The 18,674-nt window shown below is 51.2% G+C and overlaps 1 protein-coding gene across 1 annotated transcript in view; it reads left to right on the forward strand.

The window, feature by feature from the left end:
• Positions 1 to 8,023, forward strand: part of PRSS54 (serine protease 54) — a 67,019-nt gene extending 58,996 nt beyond the window's left edge. The window contains exon 6 of the mRNA XM_063945840.1: positions 7,585 to 8,023. Within this exon, the coding sequence (XP_063801910.1) occupies positions 7,585 to 7,989 (405 nt within the window). The 3' untranslated portion in view covers positions 7,990 to 8,023. The remainder of the gene's footprint in view (positions 1 to 7,584) is intronic.
• Positions 8,024 to 18,674: the final 10,651 nt, after the last annotated feature.

Below are 18,674 nucleotides of genomic sequence, written 5' to 3' on the forward strand. Positions count from 1 at the left end.
GACATGTAAGTAACATGAAGAGAAACCGCCCGAAGGCGTGACCACGACAACTTGAGTAAAAGTCAATGATATTTATTTATGACAAACTCCATGCATCACAGTAGCAGTAAAAAGTAACATAAAAATCAGCAGAGAAATAATAATACAGTTCCTGGGTACTACAGGGTGGCAGGGGCCACAGAGCTCTGGTGGTATGAGACAGTTCTTATTATCTGCAAGTTGGAAAGTCCTTACCAGGCTCAACTGTAGCAATGAGGAAAGCCCAGGGTCGTACCAGCTGGTGTTCCAGGGAAAGCTGGACTGCTGTAGATAAAATGCTGCTGTGGGTACTGGTTAGAACCAGACAGGTGTTGGCACGGAGTGGATACTGGCTGGAACCAGTTAAATAATAAATAAAGCTTGAGAGCGATGCAATATAGATGAAATGTAGAATTTGAGAGCGGAGAAATAATAATACCGGTGGAGAGTGGTAAACTGCAGAAAGGACACCGGCCCTTTAAGAGAAGCTGTACACTGCTGGAAGCTGAGCTGGAAGCAGGTGATGTTGTAGCTGGAAACAGGTGAGTCCAGAATGGATCGGAGAGTCAGGCTACACCGCAGATGGAATGCTGGTGCGGGTCTCTATAGCAGAAGTCTGGAGACAGGAGCTGGAACCTGGAAGACAATCACAGGAGAGAGACAAACTGGAACTAGGTTTGACAACCAAAGCACTGACGCCTTCCTTGCTCAGGCACAACCTATTTATACCTGCAGCAAGGAAGGCATTGGCTAGGCAATTATGCAAATTAATAATACTGACAACGGATTGGTAGGAAAGATCAGCTGACAGAATCCAAGATGGCTGCGCCCATGCAGACACTTGGAGGGAAGTTTGGATTGTAATCCATGTGGTCTGGAAAACAGTAATGGCGGCGCCGGCCACCGGAGACAGGAGACGTCAGGCTGACAGATGCACATCCGACCACGCGGACACAGCGGAGGCCGCGGCTGACGTAATCGCCACTCTGAATGCAGAAGCTCAGGGACGGCGGCGGAGGCCGCGGGAGACGCCATGCCAGATGTATAAGGCGTTACTGTGACTGCGTCCAGAGAGACAGGAGAGGATGCGGGAATGTGCACATCAGGATGACAGATGGGATCCGGTCCTGGAGCGCTGAGCCAGCCTTAGAAGGCATCTGATAGGTAAGAAATGGCGTCCAGATACCCGGATCGTGACAGCACCCCCCCCTTTAGGAGTGGCCCCAGGACACTTCTTTGGCTTTTGAGGAAACTTGGAATGGAATCTCCGGACCAAGGCAGGAGCATGGACATCAGAAGCATTGGTCCAAGAACGTTCCTCAGGGCCATAACCCTTCCAGTCAATAAGATACTGAAGTTGACCGTAACGGTGACGTGAGTCCAGGATCTTGGCTACTTCATACTCAACGCCTCGTTGAGTTTGGACTTTCGGAGTTGGAGGAAGTGAGGAATGAAACCGATTCAAGATTAGCGGTTTCAACAGGGAAACATGGAATGTCCTGGGTATTTTTAAGAAGGGAGGCAACTGGAGTCTGTAAGCAACAGGATTGATGACTTGATCAATTTTAAAAGGACCGATGTAGCGAGGTGCAAACTTCATACTGGGAACTCTTAACCTCAAATTCTTCGTGGATAACCATACCCGATCACCCACCTTGAGAGCAGGAACTGCTCGACGCTTCTTATCCGCAAACTTCTTGTATCTGAACGATGCCTTGAGCAGAGCTGATCGTACGCTCTTCCAGATATTGGCAAACTGATGCAAGGTGATATCCACTGCGGGAACAGAAGTTGCTGGAAGCGGTTGGAACTCAGGGACTTTAGGGTGGAATCCAAAGTTGGTGAAGAATGGTGTTGAAGAAGATGAAGAATGATACTGGTTGTTATGACAGAACTCGGCCCAGGGAAGTAATTGAACCCAGTCATCTTGAGAGGAGGACACATAGATGCGGAGGAAGGCCTCCAAGTCCTGATTCACCCTCTCAGTTTGACCATTGGTCTGAGGATGGTAAGCCGTGGAAAACTTTAGCTTGACTTGGAGGACTTGACATAAACTTCGCCAGAATTTGGCTGTGAATTGAACTCCTCGATCTGAGATGATTTCTTCAGGAAGACCGTGGAGTCGGAAGATCTCTTGTATGAATATTTGAGCCAACTTGGAAGCTGACGGAAGACCGGTGAGAGGAATGAAGTGTGCCATCTTGGTGAACCGGTCAACTACCACCCAGATGGTATTAAACTTGTTGCAGATGGGCAAATCTGTAATAAAATCCATCGACAAATGGGTCCATGGTCGACGGGGAACAGATAGTGGAACCAGTTGCCCCGCAGGCGACTGGCGGGATACTTTATGTTGAGCACACTTTGGGCAAGATGCAATAAACTCCAAAACGTCCTTTTTCAGAGTTGGCCACCAATAGGACCTAGAGATAAACTCCAGGGTTTTTTGGATACCTGTATGTCCGGCAAAGCGGGATGCATGGGCCCAATGCATGAGCTTCTTCCTTAGTGTCGGCTTCACAAAACTTTTCCCTGATGGGGGCGTAGAGTCCATCCCTACCGTGGAGAATGCCAATGGATTTATAATAGGATGCTTGTCTGAAGACTCTGACTAATTTTCTTGCTCCCATGAGCGGGAAAGGGCATCGGCCTTGCGATTCTGAGAGCCCGGACAGAACTGGAGTTTAAAGTCGAACCTGGAAAAGAAAAGTGCCCATCTGGCCTGACGAGGGTTGAGACATTGTGCGCCTTTCAGATATAGAAGGTTCTTGTGGTCTGTAAGGATGGTGATTGAATGAGAAGCTCCCTCCAACAGATATCTCCACTCCTCTAGAGCGAGCTTGATGGCTAGCAACTCCTGGTCGCCAATGGCATAGTTGCGCTCCGCTGGGGAGAACTTCCGTGAGAAGAAACTGCAAGGATGTAAATGGCCATCTTTAGCCCTCTGAGATAACACCGCTCCTACTCCAACGGAGGAGGCATCCACCTCTAGGATGAAAGGAGAGTCGATGTCAGGCTGTTTCAGGACAGGCGCAGAGATGAACCTCTGTTTTAAAAGATGAAAAGCTTGCATGGCTTCTTCAGACCACTTGGACGGGTTAGCACCCTTCTTGGTGAAAGCAGTAATAGGCGCCACAATGGTGGTAAAGTCTCGTATAAACTTTCGGTAATAATTGGCGAACCCTAAGAACCTCTGGACCCCTTTGAGGGTTAAGGGTACCGGCCAATTCTGGTTTGCTTGTAGTTTCTCAGGATCCATCTCTAGTCCGGAACCGGACACAATGTACCCTAGAAACGGAATGGACTTGACTTCAAAGACGCATTTCTCTAATTTGCAATAGAGATGATTGACACGGAGACGGGACAGAACCTCCTTTACCCAAAAACGATGTTCCTCTAAATTGTTGGCAAAAATGAGGATATCATCTAGATAGACCACGACATGACGGTATAGAATGTCTCTGAAAATCTCATTGACGAAATGCTGGAAGACAGCTGGAGCATTGCTCAATCCGAAGGGCATGACGAGGTACTCATAATGTCCGTCACGGGTGTTAAATGCGGTCTTCCACTCGTCACCCTCACGGATCCGGATGAGATTGTATGCACCTCTCAGGTCCAGCTTTGTAAAGATGGTAGCTCCGCTAACTCTGTCAAAGAGCTCAGTAATCAGGGGTAAAGGATAGCGGTTCTTGATGGTAATGTCGTTCAAACCTCTGTAGTCGATGCACGGCCGCAGACCACCATCTTTCTTTTTTACAAAAAAGAAGCCTGCGCCGGCTGGAGAAGAAGAAGGTCGAATGAACCCCTTTGCTAGGTTCTCTTTAATGTATTCCTCCATAGAATGCGTCTCAGGCAGAGACAACGGATAAGTTCGGCCTCGAGGTGGAACCTTCCCTGGAACGAGATCAATCGGGCAGTCCCATTCTCTATGAGGAGGAAGGATATCAGCAGAAGCTTTACTGAACACATCCGTGAAATCTTGATATGGAGGAGGTGGAACATCAGACGACCTGGGGGAGGAAGAACAGACAGGCAACACTTTAAACAAACATGTCTCAGCACAGGAGGGACCCCATGCCAGAATTTGCGTAGTCGTCCAATCAATTGTAGGATTGTGAAGACGGAGCCATGGAAGGCCCAGGACCACAGGATGTGTGGCTCTTGGAATCACTAAAAGTGAAATAAGTTCGGAATGAAGAACTCCCACTCTCAGACGAACTGGTAGAGTCCTTAGAGCAATAACTGTATCAAAAATTTTACTGCCATCCACGGCAGTTAAGGAAAAGGAGGAAGGTAGTCTCTCGGTGGGTAGGGACCACCGTTTAACATAGGCTTCGGTAATAAAGTTCCCAGCTGCTCCGGAATCCAGGAGGGCAATGACGTTCTGATAACGTTGAGCAACTTGAAGCGAGACTGGGAGATTACAATCTTGAGGAGATGGAGAGGAGATCATTACTCCTAGCCGGCCCTCTCCTTGGCGAGCTAGGATTTGGAGTTTTCCCGGACGTTTGGGACAGGCATTAATAGTGTGAGACGGAGTTGCACAATACAGACAGAGAGACTCAGAGAGACGTCTTCGGCGCTCAGCAGGAGTTAAACGGGAACGGCCAATTTGCATGGGTTCATCTTTAGTTGGTGACAGTTGGCGAGGAGGAGGAGCAGAAGATTTTGGAGCAGATGATCTTCCACGCTCAGTTGCTCTCTCTCTGAAATGTAAGTCAACTTTTGTACAAAGTGAGATTAGCTCATCTAACTTGGAGGGTAAGTCTCTGGTAGCTAACTCATCTTTAATACGCTCGGATAAACCATGCCAGAATGCAGCATACAGGGCCTCGTCGTTCCATGCCAGTTCAGATGCCAGGATCTGGAACTGTATAAGATATTGTCCTACAGTATGTGATCCCTGGCGTAAACGGAGAATCTCAGACGAAGCTGAAGTTACCCGGCCTGGCTCGTCGAAGATGCGCCTGAATGTTGACACGAATGCAGTGTAAGAAGATAGCAGGGTGTCGGACCTCTCCCATAACGGTGATGCCCAGTCAAGGGCTGAGCCACTGAGAAGTGAGATGATGTAGGCAATTTTTGTACGGTCACTGGGAAAATTGCCAGGTTGTAGCTCAAACTGAATCTCACATTGGTTGAGAAATCCCCTGCAGAATCTTGGAGATCCGTCAAATTTTGCTGGCGTTGGAAGATGAAGACGTGGAGCAGAAACGGGTAAGGTGGGTGGGGTTATAGTTGGAGTCACTGTGGTTGACGCCCCAGATGCGCCTGATCCACGGAGAGTTGTCTGAATCCCATCCAGCCGAATAGAGAGATCCTGGAGACAGCGGATGATGTGGCCCTGTGCAGCCTCCTGATGTTCTAGTCGGGCTGCCAGTTCTTGCATCGGCCTAGCCGCTTGATCCTGGTCTCCGGCTGGATTCATTAGGTCAGTGCTTACTGTCACAACTGAGGGCCTGAGCTGACGGAAGGCAGCCTCAGTTGTAGGGGCTGAGATGTACCGGAACCTGGGAGGTTGTATCAGACCCCTGGACATGTAAGTAACATGAAGAGAAACCGCCCGAAGGCGTGACCACGACAACTTGAGTAAAAGTCAATGATATTTATTTATGACAAACTCCATGCATCACAGTAGCAGTAAAAAGTAACATAAAAATCAGCAGAGAAATAATAATACAGTTCCTGGGTACTACAGGGTGGCAGGGGCCACAGAGCTCTGGTGGTATGAGACAGTTCTTATTATCTGCAAGTTGGAAAGTCCTTACCAGGCTCAACTGTAGCAATGAGGAAAGCCCAGGGTCGTACCAGCTGGTGTTCCAGGGAAAGCTGGACTGCTGTAGATAAAATACTGCTGTGGGTACTGGTTAGAACCAGACAGGTGTTGGCACGGAGTGGATACTGGCTGGAACCAGTTAAATAATAAATAAAGCTTGAGAGCGATGCAATATAGATGAAATGTAGAATTTGAGAGCGGAGAAATAATAATACCGGTGGAGAGTGGTAAACTGCAGAAAGGACACCGGCCCTTTAAGAGAAGCTGTACACTGCTGGAAGCTGAGCTGGAAGCAGGTGATGTTGTAGCTGGAAACAGGTGAGTCCAGAATGGATCGGAGAGTCAGGCTACACCGCAGATGGAATGCTGGTGCGGGTCTCTATAGCAGAAGTCTGGAGACAGGAGCTGGAACCTGGAAGACAATCACAGGAGAGAGACAAACTGGAACTAGGTTTGACAACCAAAGCACTGACGCCTTCCTTGCTCAGGCACAACCTATTTATACCTGCAGCAAGGAAGGCATTGGCTAGGCAATTATGCAAATTAATAATACTGACAACGGATTGGTAGGAAAGATCAGCTGACAGAATCCAAGATGGCTGCGCCCATGCAGACACTTGGAGGGAAGTTTGGATTGTAATCCATGTGGTCTGGAAAACAGTAATGGCGGCGCCGGCCACCGGAGACAGGAGACGTCAGGCTGACAGATGCACATCCGACCACGCGGACACAGCGGAGGCCGCGGCTGACGTAATCGCCACTCTGAATGCAGAAGCTCAGGGACGGCGGCGGAGGCCGTGGGAGACGCCATGCCAGATGTATAAGGCGTTACTGTGACTGCGTCCAGAGAGACAGGAGAGGATGCGGGAATGTGCACATCAGGATGACAGATGGGATCCGGTCCTGGAGCGCTGAGCCAGCCTTAGAAGGCATCTGATAGGTAAGAAATGGCGTCCAGATACCCGGATCGTGACACTGTCATTCTGATAGGGTGGTGTTACAGACGAAGCCATCCTCTTTACCTAAGGTGGTTTCAGACTTCTTCCAACTTTTACCAGACCATTGTCTGCTGCCTACTCCACACTCTATCTTTTAGATGTCGTACCTTTCGTATTAGTCATACTGATGTCCTTTTGTTCCTCGTGGAGACTCCCAAGCATGGCTAGCCAGCCTCCAAGCATTCTCTTGCAGTGGATTACTGCCACTACTCATTAGACGTATCTGTCTTCCATTGAGTCAGTTCCACCTTCCCTAAGCTAAGCTAATTCAACTCATCTGTCGGGGCCTCCTGGGCGGCTCACCATGTTGCAGAGCGAAGACCAGGGCTTCTGTGCATACTTTTACCAAATTTTACCATTTCCAGATTTTTGGCTATATACGGACGACAGGTAATTATGCTGGTTTCTTGTTCTCTTTCACTTCCGTTTATTGATGTTTTGGTTTAGCTTCCTCCACGCAATTTTGCAAGAAAATAAACTGAGGTATGGGGAAAGCAGGTGGTGTTAGGGGGGGGGGGGGGCGGAGCTAGTTTAGTTAAAAGGTTAGTGCCCTGCTTCTGAGCCATGCCATCTAACCCACCATAAGCAATGCTATGTCCCCCGGATAGATTACAAGGAAAGGATCTTACAGTGATTACATACATTTATCTGTGACAGATGTTTTTTGAGCGTTATTATCATAGAAAGTACTTCTCAGTGTATGCGGTGACAGAGAGCGTGGCGGGGAGGAGGGGGGGGGGGGGTTATATAGCAGATACGGTTTCCATATAACAGATGTCTCCCCTACAGGTTACAGAAGGGGACCCTGTGTCGTGTCGGGTAGTAGGCAGTAATCGATGGGTGCTGGCTGGAATCCTGACCCGTGGCGGGCTGAAGTCATATGGCCCATTCCTCTACACCCGCACCTCCTATTTCAGCGACTGGGTTTCAGCTTGTACGAAGGAGGAGGGTGAACCTTTCACTGCTATGGTCACTATAAATACGGTGGTACGTCCTGGCCCCCATCTAGCACAGATGCGATCCGCAGCAAGTGGTGAAACGCCAGACCGCACAAAAGAAAAAGAAACCCTGTATTATGACTATTACAATGGAAATGAGCCCGTGAATTCCCACGGACACCAACCACATCCGAGAGTCCCACTGATGCTGTGTATTGTTCTGCTAGCAACTTATATAAAGATTAATGTGCTGTGAGTCCGTCTGCTAAATGCCGAACGTCCATCGCATGTAACCTACACATACCACAGGACAGTGCCCCCTATAGCCAGGCTGTATACACAGTGTGACAGCGCTCCGTGTGTAACCTACACATTGTACAGGACAGCGCCCCCTATAGACAGGCTGTATACACAGTGTGACAGCGCTCCGTGTGTAACCTACACATTGTACAGGATAGTGCCCCCTATAGCCAGGCTGTATACACAGTGTGACAGCGCTCCGTGTGTAACCTACACATACCACAGGACAGTGCCCCCCATAGCCAGGCTGTATACACAGTGTGACAGCGCTCCGTGTGTAACCCACACATTGTACAGGACAGTGCCCCCTATAGGCAGGCTGCATACACAGTGTGACAGTGCTCCGTGTGTAACCTACACATTGTACAGGACAGCGCCCCCTATAGTCAGGCTGTATACACTGTGTGACAGTGCTCTGTGTGTAACCTACACATTGTACAGGACAGCGCCCCCTATAGCCAGGCTGTATACACAGTGTGACAGCGCTCCGTGTGTAACCTACACATTGTATAGCCAGGCTGTATACACAGTGTGATAGCGCTCCGTGTGTACCCTACACATTGTACAGGACAGTGCCCCCTATAGCCAGGCTGTATACACAGTGTGACAGCGCTCGGTGTGTAACCTACACATTGTATAGCCAGGCTGTATACACAGTGTGATAGCGCTCCGTGTGTACCCTACACATACCACAGGACAGTGCCCCCTATAGGCAGGCTGTATACACAGTGTGACAGCGCTCTGTGTGTAACCTACACATTGTAAAGGACAGTGCCCCCTATAGCCAGGCTGTATACACAGTGTGACAGCGCTCAGTGTGTAACCTGCATATTGTACAGGACAGTGCCCCCTATAGCCAGGCTGTATACACAGTGTGACAGCGCTCCGTGTGTAACCTGCATATTGTACAGGACAGTGCCCCATATAGCCAGGCTGTATACACAGTGTGACAGCGCTCCGTGTGTAACCTACACATTGTACAGGACAGCGCCCCCTATAGCCAGGCTGTATACACAGTGTGACAGCGCTCCGTGTGTAACCTACACATTGTACAGGACAGTGCCCCCTATAGGCAGGCTGCATACACAGTGTGACAGTGCTCCGTGTGTAACCTACACATTGTACAGGACAGCGCCCCCTATAGTCAGGCTGTATACACTGTGTGACAGTGCTCTGTGTGTAACCTACACATTGTACAGGACAGCGCCCCCTATAGCCAGGCTGTATACACAGTGTGACAGCGCTCCGTGTGTAACCTACACATTGTATAGCCAGGCTGTATACACAGTGTGATAGCGCTCCGTGTGTACCCTACACATTGTACAGGACAGCGCCCCCTATAGCCAGGCTGTATACACAGTGTGACAGCGCTCCGTGTGTAACCTACACATTGTATAGCCAGGCTGTATATACAGTGTGATAGCGCTCCGTGTGTACCCTACACATACCACAGGACAGTGCCCCCTATAGGCAGGCTGTATACACAGTGTGACAGCGCTCTGTGTGTAACCTACACATTGTAAAGGACAGTGCCCCCTATAGCCAGGCTGTATACACAGTGTGACAGCGCTCCGTGTGTAACCTGCATATTGTACAGGACAGTGCCCCATATAGCCAAGCTGTATACACAGTGTGACAGCGCTCTGTGTGTAACCTACACATTGTACAGACAGTGCCACATATAGCCAGGCTGTGTACACAGTGTGACAGCGCTCCGTGTGTAACCTACACATTGTACAGGACAGTGCCCCCTGTAGCCAGGCTGTATACACTGTGTGACAGCGCTCCGTGTGTAACCTACACATTGTACAGGACAGTGCCCCCTATAGCCAGGCTGTATACACAGTGTGACAGTGCTCCGTGTGTAACCTACACATACCACAGGACAGTGCCCCCTATAGCCAGGCTGTATACACAGTGTGACAGCGCTCCGTGTGTAACCTACACATTGTACAGGACAGTGCCCCTATAGTCAGGCTGTATACACTGTGTGACAGCGCTCTGTGTGTAACCTACATATTGTACAGGACAGTGCTCCCTATAGACAGGCTTTATACACAGTGTGATAGCGCTCCGTGTGTACCCTACACATTGTACAGGACAGTGCCCCCTATAGCCAGGCTGTATACACAGTGTGACAGCGCTCGGTGTGTAACCTACACATTGTATAGCCAGGCTGTATACACAGTGTGATAGCGCTCCGTGTGTACCCTACACATACCACAGGACAGTGCCCCCTATAGGCAGGCTGTATACACAGTGTGACAGCGCTCTGTGTGTAACCTACACATTGTAAAGGACAGTGCCCCCTATAGCCAGGCTGTATACACAGTGTGACAGCGCTCAGTGTGTAACCTGCATATTGTACAGGACAGTGCCCCCTATAGCCAGGCTGTATACACAGTGTGACAGCGCTCCGTGTGTAACCTGCATATTGTACAGGACAGTGCCCCATATAGCCAGGCTGTATACACAGTGTGACAGCGCTCCGTGTGTAACCTACACATTGTACAGGACAGCGCCCCCTATAGCCAGGCTGTATACACAGTGTGACAGCGCTCCGTGTGTAACCTACACATTGTACAGGACAGTGCCCCCTATAGGCAGGCTGCATACACAGTGTGACAGTGCTCCGTGTGTAACCTACACATTGTACAGGACAGCGCCCCCTATAGTCAGGCTGTATACACTGTGTGACAGTGCTCTGTGTGTAACCTACACATTGTACAGGACAGCGCCCCCTATAGCCAGGCTGTATACACAGTGTGACAGCGCTCCGTGTGTAACCTACACATTGTATAGCCAGGCTGTATACACAGTGTGATAGCGCTCCGTGTGTACCCTACACATTGTACAGGACAGCGCCCCCTATAGCCAGGCTGTATACACAGTGTGACAGCGCTCCGTGTGTAACCTACACATTGTATAGCCAGGCTGTATACACAGTGTGATAGCGCTCCGTGTGTACCCTACACATACCACAGGACAGTGCCCCCTATAGGCAGGCTGTATACACAGTGTGACAGCGCTCTGTGTGTAACCTACACATTGTAAAGGACAGTGCCCCCTATAGCCAGGCTGTATACACAGTGTGACAGCGCTCCGTGTGTAACCTGCATATTGTACAGGACAGTGCCCCATATAGCCAAGCTGTATACACAGTGTGACAGCGCTCTGTGTGTAACCTACACATTGTACAGACAGTGCCACATATAGCCAGGCTGTATACACAGTGTGACAGCGCTCCGTGTGTAACCTACACATTGTACAGGACAGTGCCCCCTATAGCCAGGCTGTATACACTGTGTGACAGCGCTCCGTGTGTAACCTACACATTGTACAGGACAGTGCCCCCTATAGCCAGGCTGTATACACAGTGTGACAGTGCTCCGTGTGTAACCTACACATACCACAGGACAGTGCCCCCTATAGCCAGGCTGTATACACAGTGTGACAGCGCTCCGTGTGTAACCTACACATTGTACAGGACAGTGCCCCTATAGTCAGGCTGTATACACTGTGTGACAGCGCTCTGTGTGTAACCTACATATTGTACAGGACAGTGCTCCCTATAGACAGGCTTTATACACTGTGTGACAGCGCTCCGTGTGTAACCTACACATTGTACAGGACAGCGCCCCCTATAGTCAGGCTGTATACACAGTGTGACAGCGCTCAGTGTGTAACCTGCATATTGTACAGGACAGTGCCCCCTATAGCCAGGCTGTATACACAGTGTGACAGCGCTCCGTGTGTAACCTGCATATTGTACAGGACAGTGCCCCATATAGCCAGGCTGTATACACAGTGTGACAGCGCTCCGTGTGTAACCTACACATTGTACAGGACAGCGCCCCCTATAGCCAGGCTGTATACACAGTGTGACAGCGCTCCGTGTGTAACCTACACATTGTACAGGACAGTGCCCCCTATAGGCAGGCTGCATACACAGTGTGACAGTGCTCCGTGTGTAACCTACACATTGTACAGGACAGCGCCCCCTATAGTCAGGCTGTATACACTGTGTGACAGTGCTCTGTGTGTAACCTACACATTGTACAGGACAGCGCCCCCTATAGCCAGGCTGTATACACAGTGTGACAGCGCTCCGTGTGTAACCTACACATTGTATAGCCAGGCTGTATACACAGTGTGATAGCGCTCCGTGTGTACCCTACACATTGTACAGGACAGTGCCCCCTATAGCCAGGCTGTATACACAGTGTGACAGCGCTCGGTGTGTAACCTACACATTGTATAGCCAGGCTGTATACACAGTGTGATAGCGCTCCGTGTGTACCCTACACATACCACAGGACAGTGCCCCCTATAGGCAGGCTGTATACACAGTGTGACAGCGCTCTGTGTGTAACCTACACATTGTAAAGGACAGTGCCCCCTATAGCCAGGCTGTATACACAGTGTGACAGCGCTCCGTGTGTAACCTGCATATTGTACAGGACAGTGCCCCATATAGCCAAGCTGTATACACAGTGTGACAGCGCTCTGTGTGTAACCTACACATTGTACAGACAGTGCCACATATAGCCAGGCTGTATACACAGTGTGACAGCGCTCCGTGTGTAACCTACACATTGTACAGGACAGTGCCCCCTATAGCCAGGCTGTATACACTGTGTGACAGCGCTCCGTGTGTAACCTACACATTGTACAGGACAGTGCCCCCTATAGCCAGGCTGTATACACAGTGTGACAGTGCTCCGTGTGTAACCTACACATACCACAGGACAGTGCCCCCTATAGCCAGGCTGTATACACAGTGTGACAGCGCTCCGTGTGTAACCTACACATTGTACAGGACAGTGCCCCTATAGTCAGGCTGCATACACTGTGTGACAGCGCTCTGTGTGTAACCTACATATTGTACAGGACAGTGCTCCCTATAGACAGGCTTTATACACTGTGTGACAGCGCTCCGTGTGTAACCTACACATTGTACAGGACAGCGCCCCCTATAGTCAGGCTGTATACACAGTGTGACAGCGCTCTGTGTGTAAGCTACACATTGTACAGGACAGTGCCCCTATAGTCAGGCTGTATACACTGTGTGACAGCGCTCCATGTGTAACCTACATATTGTACAGGACAGTGCTCCCTATAGACAGGCTGTATACACAGTGTGACAGCGCTCTGTGTGTAACCTGCATATTGTACAGGACAGTGCCCCCTATAGACAGGCTGTATACACAGTGTGACAGCGCTCTGTGTGTAACCTACACATTGTACAGGACAGTGCTCCCTATAGACAGGTTGTATACACTGTGTGACAGCGCTCCGTGTGTAACCTACACATTGTACTGGACAGTGCCCCCATAGCCAGGCCGTGACACTACTAATGAGGTGCACATGTAGATACTAACGGTCAGTAATGGCAGGATTACGTTCATCATTAGTAAAAATGTAACAGTTGGCTTTCAGTTACCCTGATGCCAGCGGCCTGGCAATGCACCTCTCATCCCTCATACCAGGTATGGCTTATACCACTAAGTACCACCGACTCTGCCCAGCTTTGTCTAGATTCCCACCTGCCATGAACGGCTACGTCTCTCTCACTCAGCTGTTCCTGGTGGTCACCTCTGATTTATTCCTGGCCGCATCTCTCTCGATCAGCTGTTCCTGGTGGCCACCTCTGATTTATTCCTGGCCGCATCTCTCTCGATCAGCTGTTCCCGGTGGCCACCTCTGATTTTTTCCCCGGCTACGTCTCTCTCGCTCAGCTGTTCCTGGTGGCAACCTCTGATTTTTTTCCTGGCTACGTCTCTCTCGCTCAGCTGTTCCCGGTGGCCGCCTTTGATTTATTCCTGGTCACGTCTCTCTCACTCAGCTGTTCCTGGTGGTCACCTCTGATTTATTCCTGGCCGCATCTCTCTCGATCAGCTGTTCCTGGTGGCCACCTCTGATTTATTCCTGGCCGCATCTCTCTCGATCAGCTGTTCCTGGTGGCCACCTCTGATTTATTCCTGGCCGCATCTCTCTCGATCAGCTGTTCCTGGTGGCCACCTCTGATTTTTTTCCTGGCTACGTCTCTCTCGCCCAGCTGTTCCCGGTGGCCACCTCTGATTTTTTTTCCTGGCTACGTCTCTCTCGCTCAGCTGTTCCCGGTGGCCGCCTTTGATTTATTCCTGGTCACGTCTCTCTCACTCAGCTGTTCCTGGTGGTCGCCTCTGATTTATTCCTGGCTACATCTCTCTCGATCAGCTGTTCCTGGTGGCCACCTCTGATTTTTTCCTGGCTACGTCTCTCTCGCTCAGCTGTTCCCGGTGGCCACCTCTGATTTTTTCCTGGCTACGTCTCTCTTGCTCAGCTGTTCCTGGTGGCTGCCTTGGATTTACTCCTGGCTACGTCTCTCGCGCTCAGCTGTTCCCAGAGGCCGCCTCTGATTATTCCTAGCCACATATCTCATGCTCAGCTGTTCCCTGTGGCCACGTCTCTCTCACTCAGCTGTACCTGGTCACCACGTCTCTCTCACTCAGCTGTTCCCGGTGGCCACCTCTAATTTACTCCTGGCTACATCTCTCTCGCTCATCTGTTCCTGGTGGCCGCCTCTGATTTATTCCTTGCCATGGCTCTCTCGCTCAGCTGTACCCGGTGGCCGCCTTTGATTTATTCCTGGCTATATTTCTCTTGCTCAGCTTTTCCCAGTATCCGCGTCTCTCTTGCTCAGCTGTTCCCGGTGGCTGCAACTGATTTATTCTTGGCTGCGACTCTCTTGCTCAGCTGTTCTATGGCTGCGTCTCTCTCGCTCAGCTGTTCCTGGTGGCCGCCTCTGATTTATTCCTGGCCGCGTCACTGTCTCGCTCAGCTGTTCCCGGTGGCTGCCTCCGATTTATTCCTGGCTACGTCTCTCTCGTTCAGCTGTTCCCGGTGGCCGCCTCTGATTTATTACTGGCCACGTCTCTCTCGCTCAGCTGTTCCCGGTCGCAGCCTCTGATTTATTCTTTGCCATGTCTCTCTCGCTCAGTTGTACCCGGTGGCGGCCTCTGATTTATTCCTGGCTACGTCTCTCTTGCTCAGTTGTTCCCGGTGGCTGCAACCGATTTATTCTTGGCTGCGATCCTCTCGCTCAGCTGTTCTCTGTGGCCACGTCTCTCTTGCTCAGCTGCTCCCGGTGGCTGCCTCTGATTTATTCCTGGACACGTCTCTCTACCTCAGCTGTTCCCGGTGGCTGCCACTGATTTATACCTGGCTACGTCTCTCTCGCTCATCTGTTCCTGCTGGTCGCCTCTGATTTATTCCTTGCCATGTCTCTCTCTCGCTCAGCTGTACCGGTGGCCACCTTTGATTTATTCCTGGCTACGTCTCCCTCGCTCAGCTGTTCCCAGTGGCTGCCTGTGATTTATTCCTGGCTACGTTTCTCTTGCTCAGCTTTTCCCAGTATCCGCATCTCTCTTGCTCAGCTGTTCCCGGTGGCTGCGACTCTCTCGCTCAGCTGTTCTATGGCTGCGTCTCTCTTGCTCAGCTGTTCCTGGTGGCCGCCTCTGATTTATTCCTGGTTGCGTCACTGTCTCGCTCAGCTGTTCCCGGTGGCCGCCTCTGATTTATTCGTGCCCACGTCTTTCTCACTCAGCTGTTTCCGGTGGCTGCCACTGATTTATTCCTGGCTACGTCTCTCTACCTCAGCTGTTCCTGGTGGCTGCCACTGATTTATTCCTGGCTACGTCTCTTTCACTCAGCTGTTCCTGGTAACCGCCTGTGATTTATTCCTGGCTGCGTATCTCTCTCACTCAGCTGTTCCCGGTCACAGCCTCTGATTTATTCCTGGCCACGTCTCTCTCGCTCAGCTGTTCCCAGTGGACGCCTCTGATTTATTTCTGCCCGCGTCTCTCTCGCTCAGCTGTTCCCGGTGGCCGCCTCTGATTTATTCCTGGACACGTCTCTCTCAGCTGTTCCTGGTGGCTGCCACTGATTTATTCCTGGCTACGTCTCTCTCACTCATCTGTTCCCGGTCACAGCCTCTGATTTATTCCTGGCCACGTCTCTCTCGCTCAGCTGTTCCCAGTGGACGCCTCTGATTTATTCATGGCCGCATCTCTCTCGCTCAGCTATTCCGGTGGCTGCCTCCGATTTATTCCTGGCTACGTCTCTCTACCTCAGCTGTTCCCGGTGGCTGCCACTGATTTATTCCTGGCTACGTCTCTTTCACTCAGCTGTTCCTGGTAACCGCCTGTGATTTATTCCTGGCTGCGTCTCTCTCTCACTCAGCTGTTCCCGATCACAGCCTCTGATTTATTCCTGGCTACCTCTCTCTCGCTATGCTGCTCCCGGTGGCTGCCACTGATTTATTCCTGGCTACGTCTCTTTCACTCAGCTGTTCCTGGTAACCGCCTGTGATTTATTCCTGGCTACGTCTCTTTCACTCAGCTGTTCCTGGTCACAGCCTCTGATTTATTCCTGGCAACGTCTCTCTCGCTCAGCTGTTCCCAGTGGACGCCTCTGATTTATTCCTGCCTGCGTCTCTCTCGCTCAGCTGTTCCCGGTGGCCGCCTCTGATTTATTCCTGGACACGTCTCTCTCAGCTGTTCCTGGTGGCTGCCACTGATTTATTCCTGGCTATGTCTCTCTCACTCAGCTGTTCCCAGTCACAGCCTCTGATCTATTCATGGCCGCGTCTCTCTCGCGCAACTATTCCCGGTGGCCGCCTCCGATTTATTCCTGGCTACGTCTCTCTACCTCAGCTGTTCCCGGTGGCCGCCTCGGATTTATTCCTGGCTACCTCTCTCTCTCGTTCAGCTGTTCCCGGTGGCCGCCTCTGAGTCATTCCTGGCTACGTCTCCCTCGCTAAGCTGTTCCCAGTGGCTGCCTCTGATTTATACCTGGCTACGTCTCGCTCGCTCAGCTGTTCCCGGTGCCCATCTCTGATTTAATCATGGCTATGTCTCCCTCGCTTTGCTGTTCCCTATGGCTGCCTCTGATTTATTCCTGGCTATGTCTCTCTCGCTCAGCTGTTCCCGGTGGCTGCCTGATTTATTCCTGGACACGTCTCTCTACCTCAGCTGTTCCCGATGGCTGCCACTGATTTATTCCTGGACACGTCTCTCTCGTTAAGCTGTTCCCGGTGGCCAACTATGATTTATTCCTGGCTACGTCTCTCTCTCGCTCGCTCAGCTGTTCCCGGTGGTCGCCTCTGATTTATTACTGGCCACGTCTCTCTCGCTCAGCTGTTCCCAGTGGACGCCTCTGATTTAATCCTGGCTATGTCTCTCTCGCTCAGCTGTTCCCGGTGGCTGCCTCTGATTTATTCCTGGACACGTCTCTCTCAGCTGTTCCTGGTGGCTGCCACTGATTTATTCCTGGCTACCTCTCTCTCACTCAGCTGTTCCCGGTGGCCGCCTGATTTATTCTTGGCTACGTCTCTCTTCCTCAGCTTTTCCCAGTGTCCGCGTCTCTCTTGCTCAGCAGCTCCTGGTAGCCACCTCTGATTTATTCCTTGCCATGTCTCTCTCGCTCAGCTGTACCCGGTGGCCGCCTCTGATTTATTCCTGGCTACGTCTCCCTCGCTCAGCTGTTCCCGGTGGCTGCCACTGATTTATTCCTGGCTACGTCTCTCGCTCAGCTGTACCCGGTGGCCGCCTCTGATTTATTCCTGGCTACGTCTCTTGCTCAGCTGTTCCCGGTGTCCATGTTTCTCTTGCTCAGCTGTTCCCGGTGTCTGCCACTGATTTATTCTTGGCTGCGACTCTCTCGCTCAGCTGTTCTCTGTGGCCCCGTATCTCTCGCTCAGCTGTTCCCGGTAGCCGCCTGTGATTTATTTCTGGCTATGTCTCTCGCTCAGCTGTTCCCGGTCGCAGCCTCTGATTTATACCTGGCTACGTCTCTCTCGCTCAGCTATTCCCGGTGGCCGCCTCTGATTTATTCCTGGCTACGTCTCTCTCGCTCAGCTATTCCCGGTGGCCGCCTCTGATTTATACCTGGCTACGTCTCTCTCGCTCAGCTATTCCCGGTGGCCGCCTCTGATTTATTCCTGGCTACGTCTCTCTCGCTCAGCTATTCCCGATGGCTGGCACTGATTTATTCCTGGACACGTCTCTCTCGCTCAGCTGTTCCCGGTGGCCGCCTCTGATTTATTCCTGGCTATGTCTCTCTCGCTCAGCTGTTCCCGGTGGCTGCCTCCGATTTATTCCTGGACACGTCTCTCTCAGCTGTTCCTGGTGGCTGCCACTGATTTATTCCTGGCTACCTCTCTCTCGCTAAGCTGTTCCCGGTGGCCACCTCTGATTTATTCCTGGCTACGTCTCTCTCTCTCGCTCAGCTGTTCCTGTTGGCCGCCTCTGATTTATTCCCAGCTACCTCAGCTGTTCCCGGTGTCTGCCACTGATTTATTCTTGGGTGAGACTCTCGCTCAGCTGTCCTCTGTGGCCACGTATACTCAGCTGTTCCCGGTGGCCGCCGGATTTATTCCTGGCTACGTCTCTCTTCCTCAGCTTTTCCCAGTGTCCGCATCTCTCTTGCTCAGCTGTTCACGGTGGCTGCAACTGATTTATTCCTGGCTACGTCTCCCTCGCTCAGCTGTTCCTGGTAGCTGCCTGTGATTTATTCCCGGCTACGCCTCTTTTGCTCAGCTTTTCCCAGTGTCTGCGTTTCCCTTGCTCAGCTGTTCCCAATGGCCGTGTCTCTCTCGCT

This window comes from Pseudophryne corroboree, chromosome 11 (genome assembly GCF_028390025.1).
Source record: "Pseudophryne corroboree isolate aPseCor3 chromosome 11, aPseCor3.hap2, whole genome shotgun sequence".
NCBI classification, from domain to species: domain Eukaryota; kingdom Metazoa; phylum Chordata; class Amphibia; order Anura; family Myobatrachidae; genus Pseudophryne; species Pseudophryne corroboree.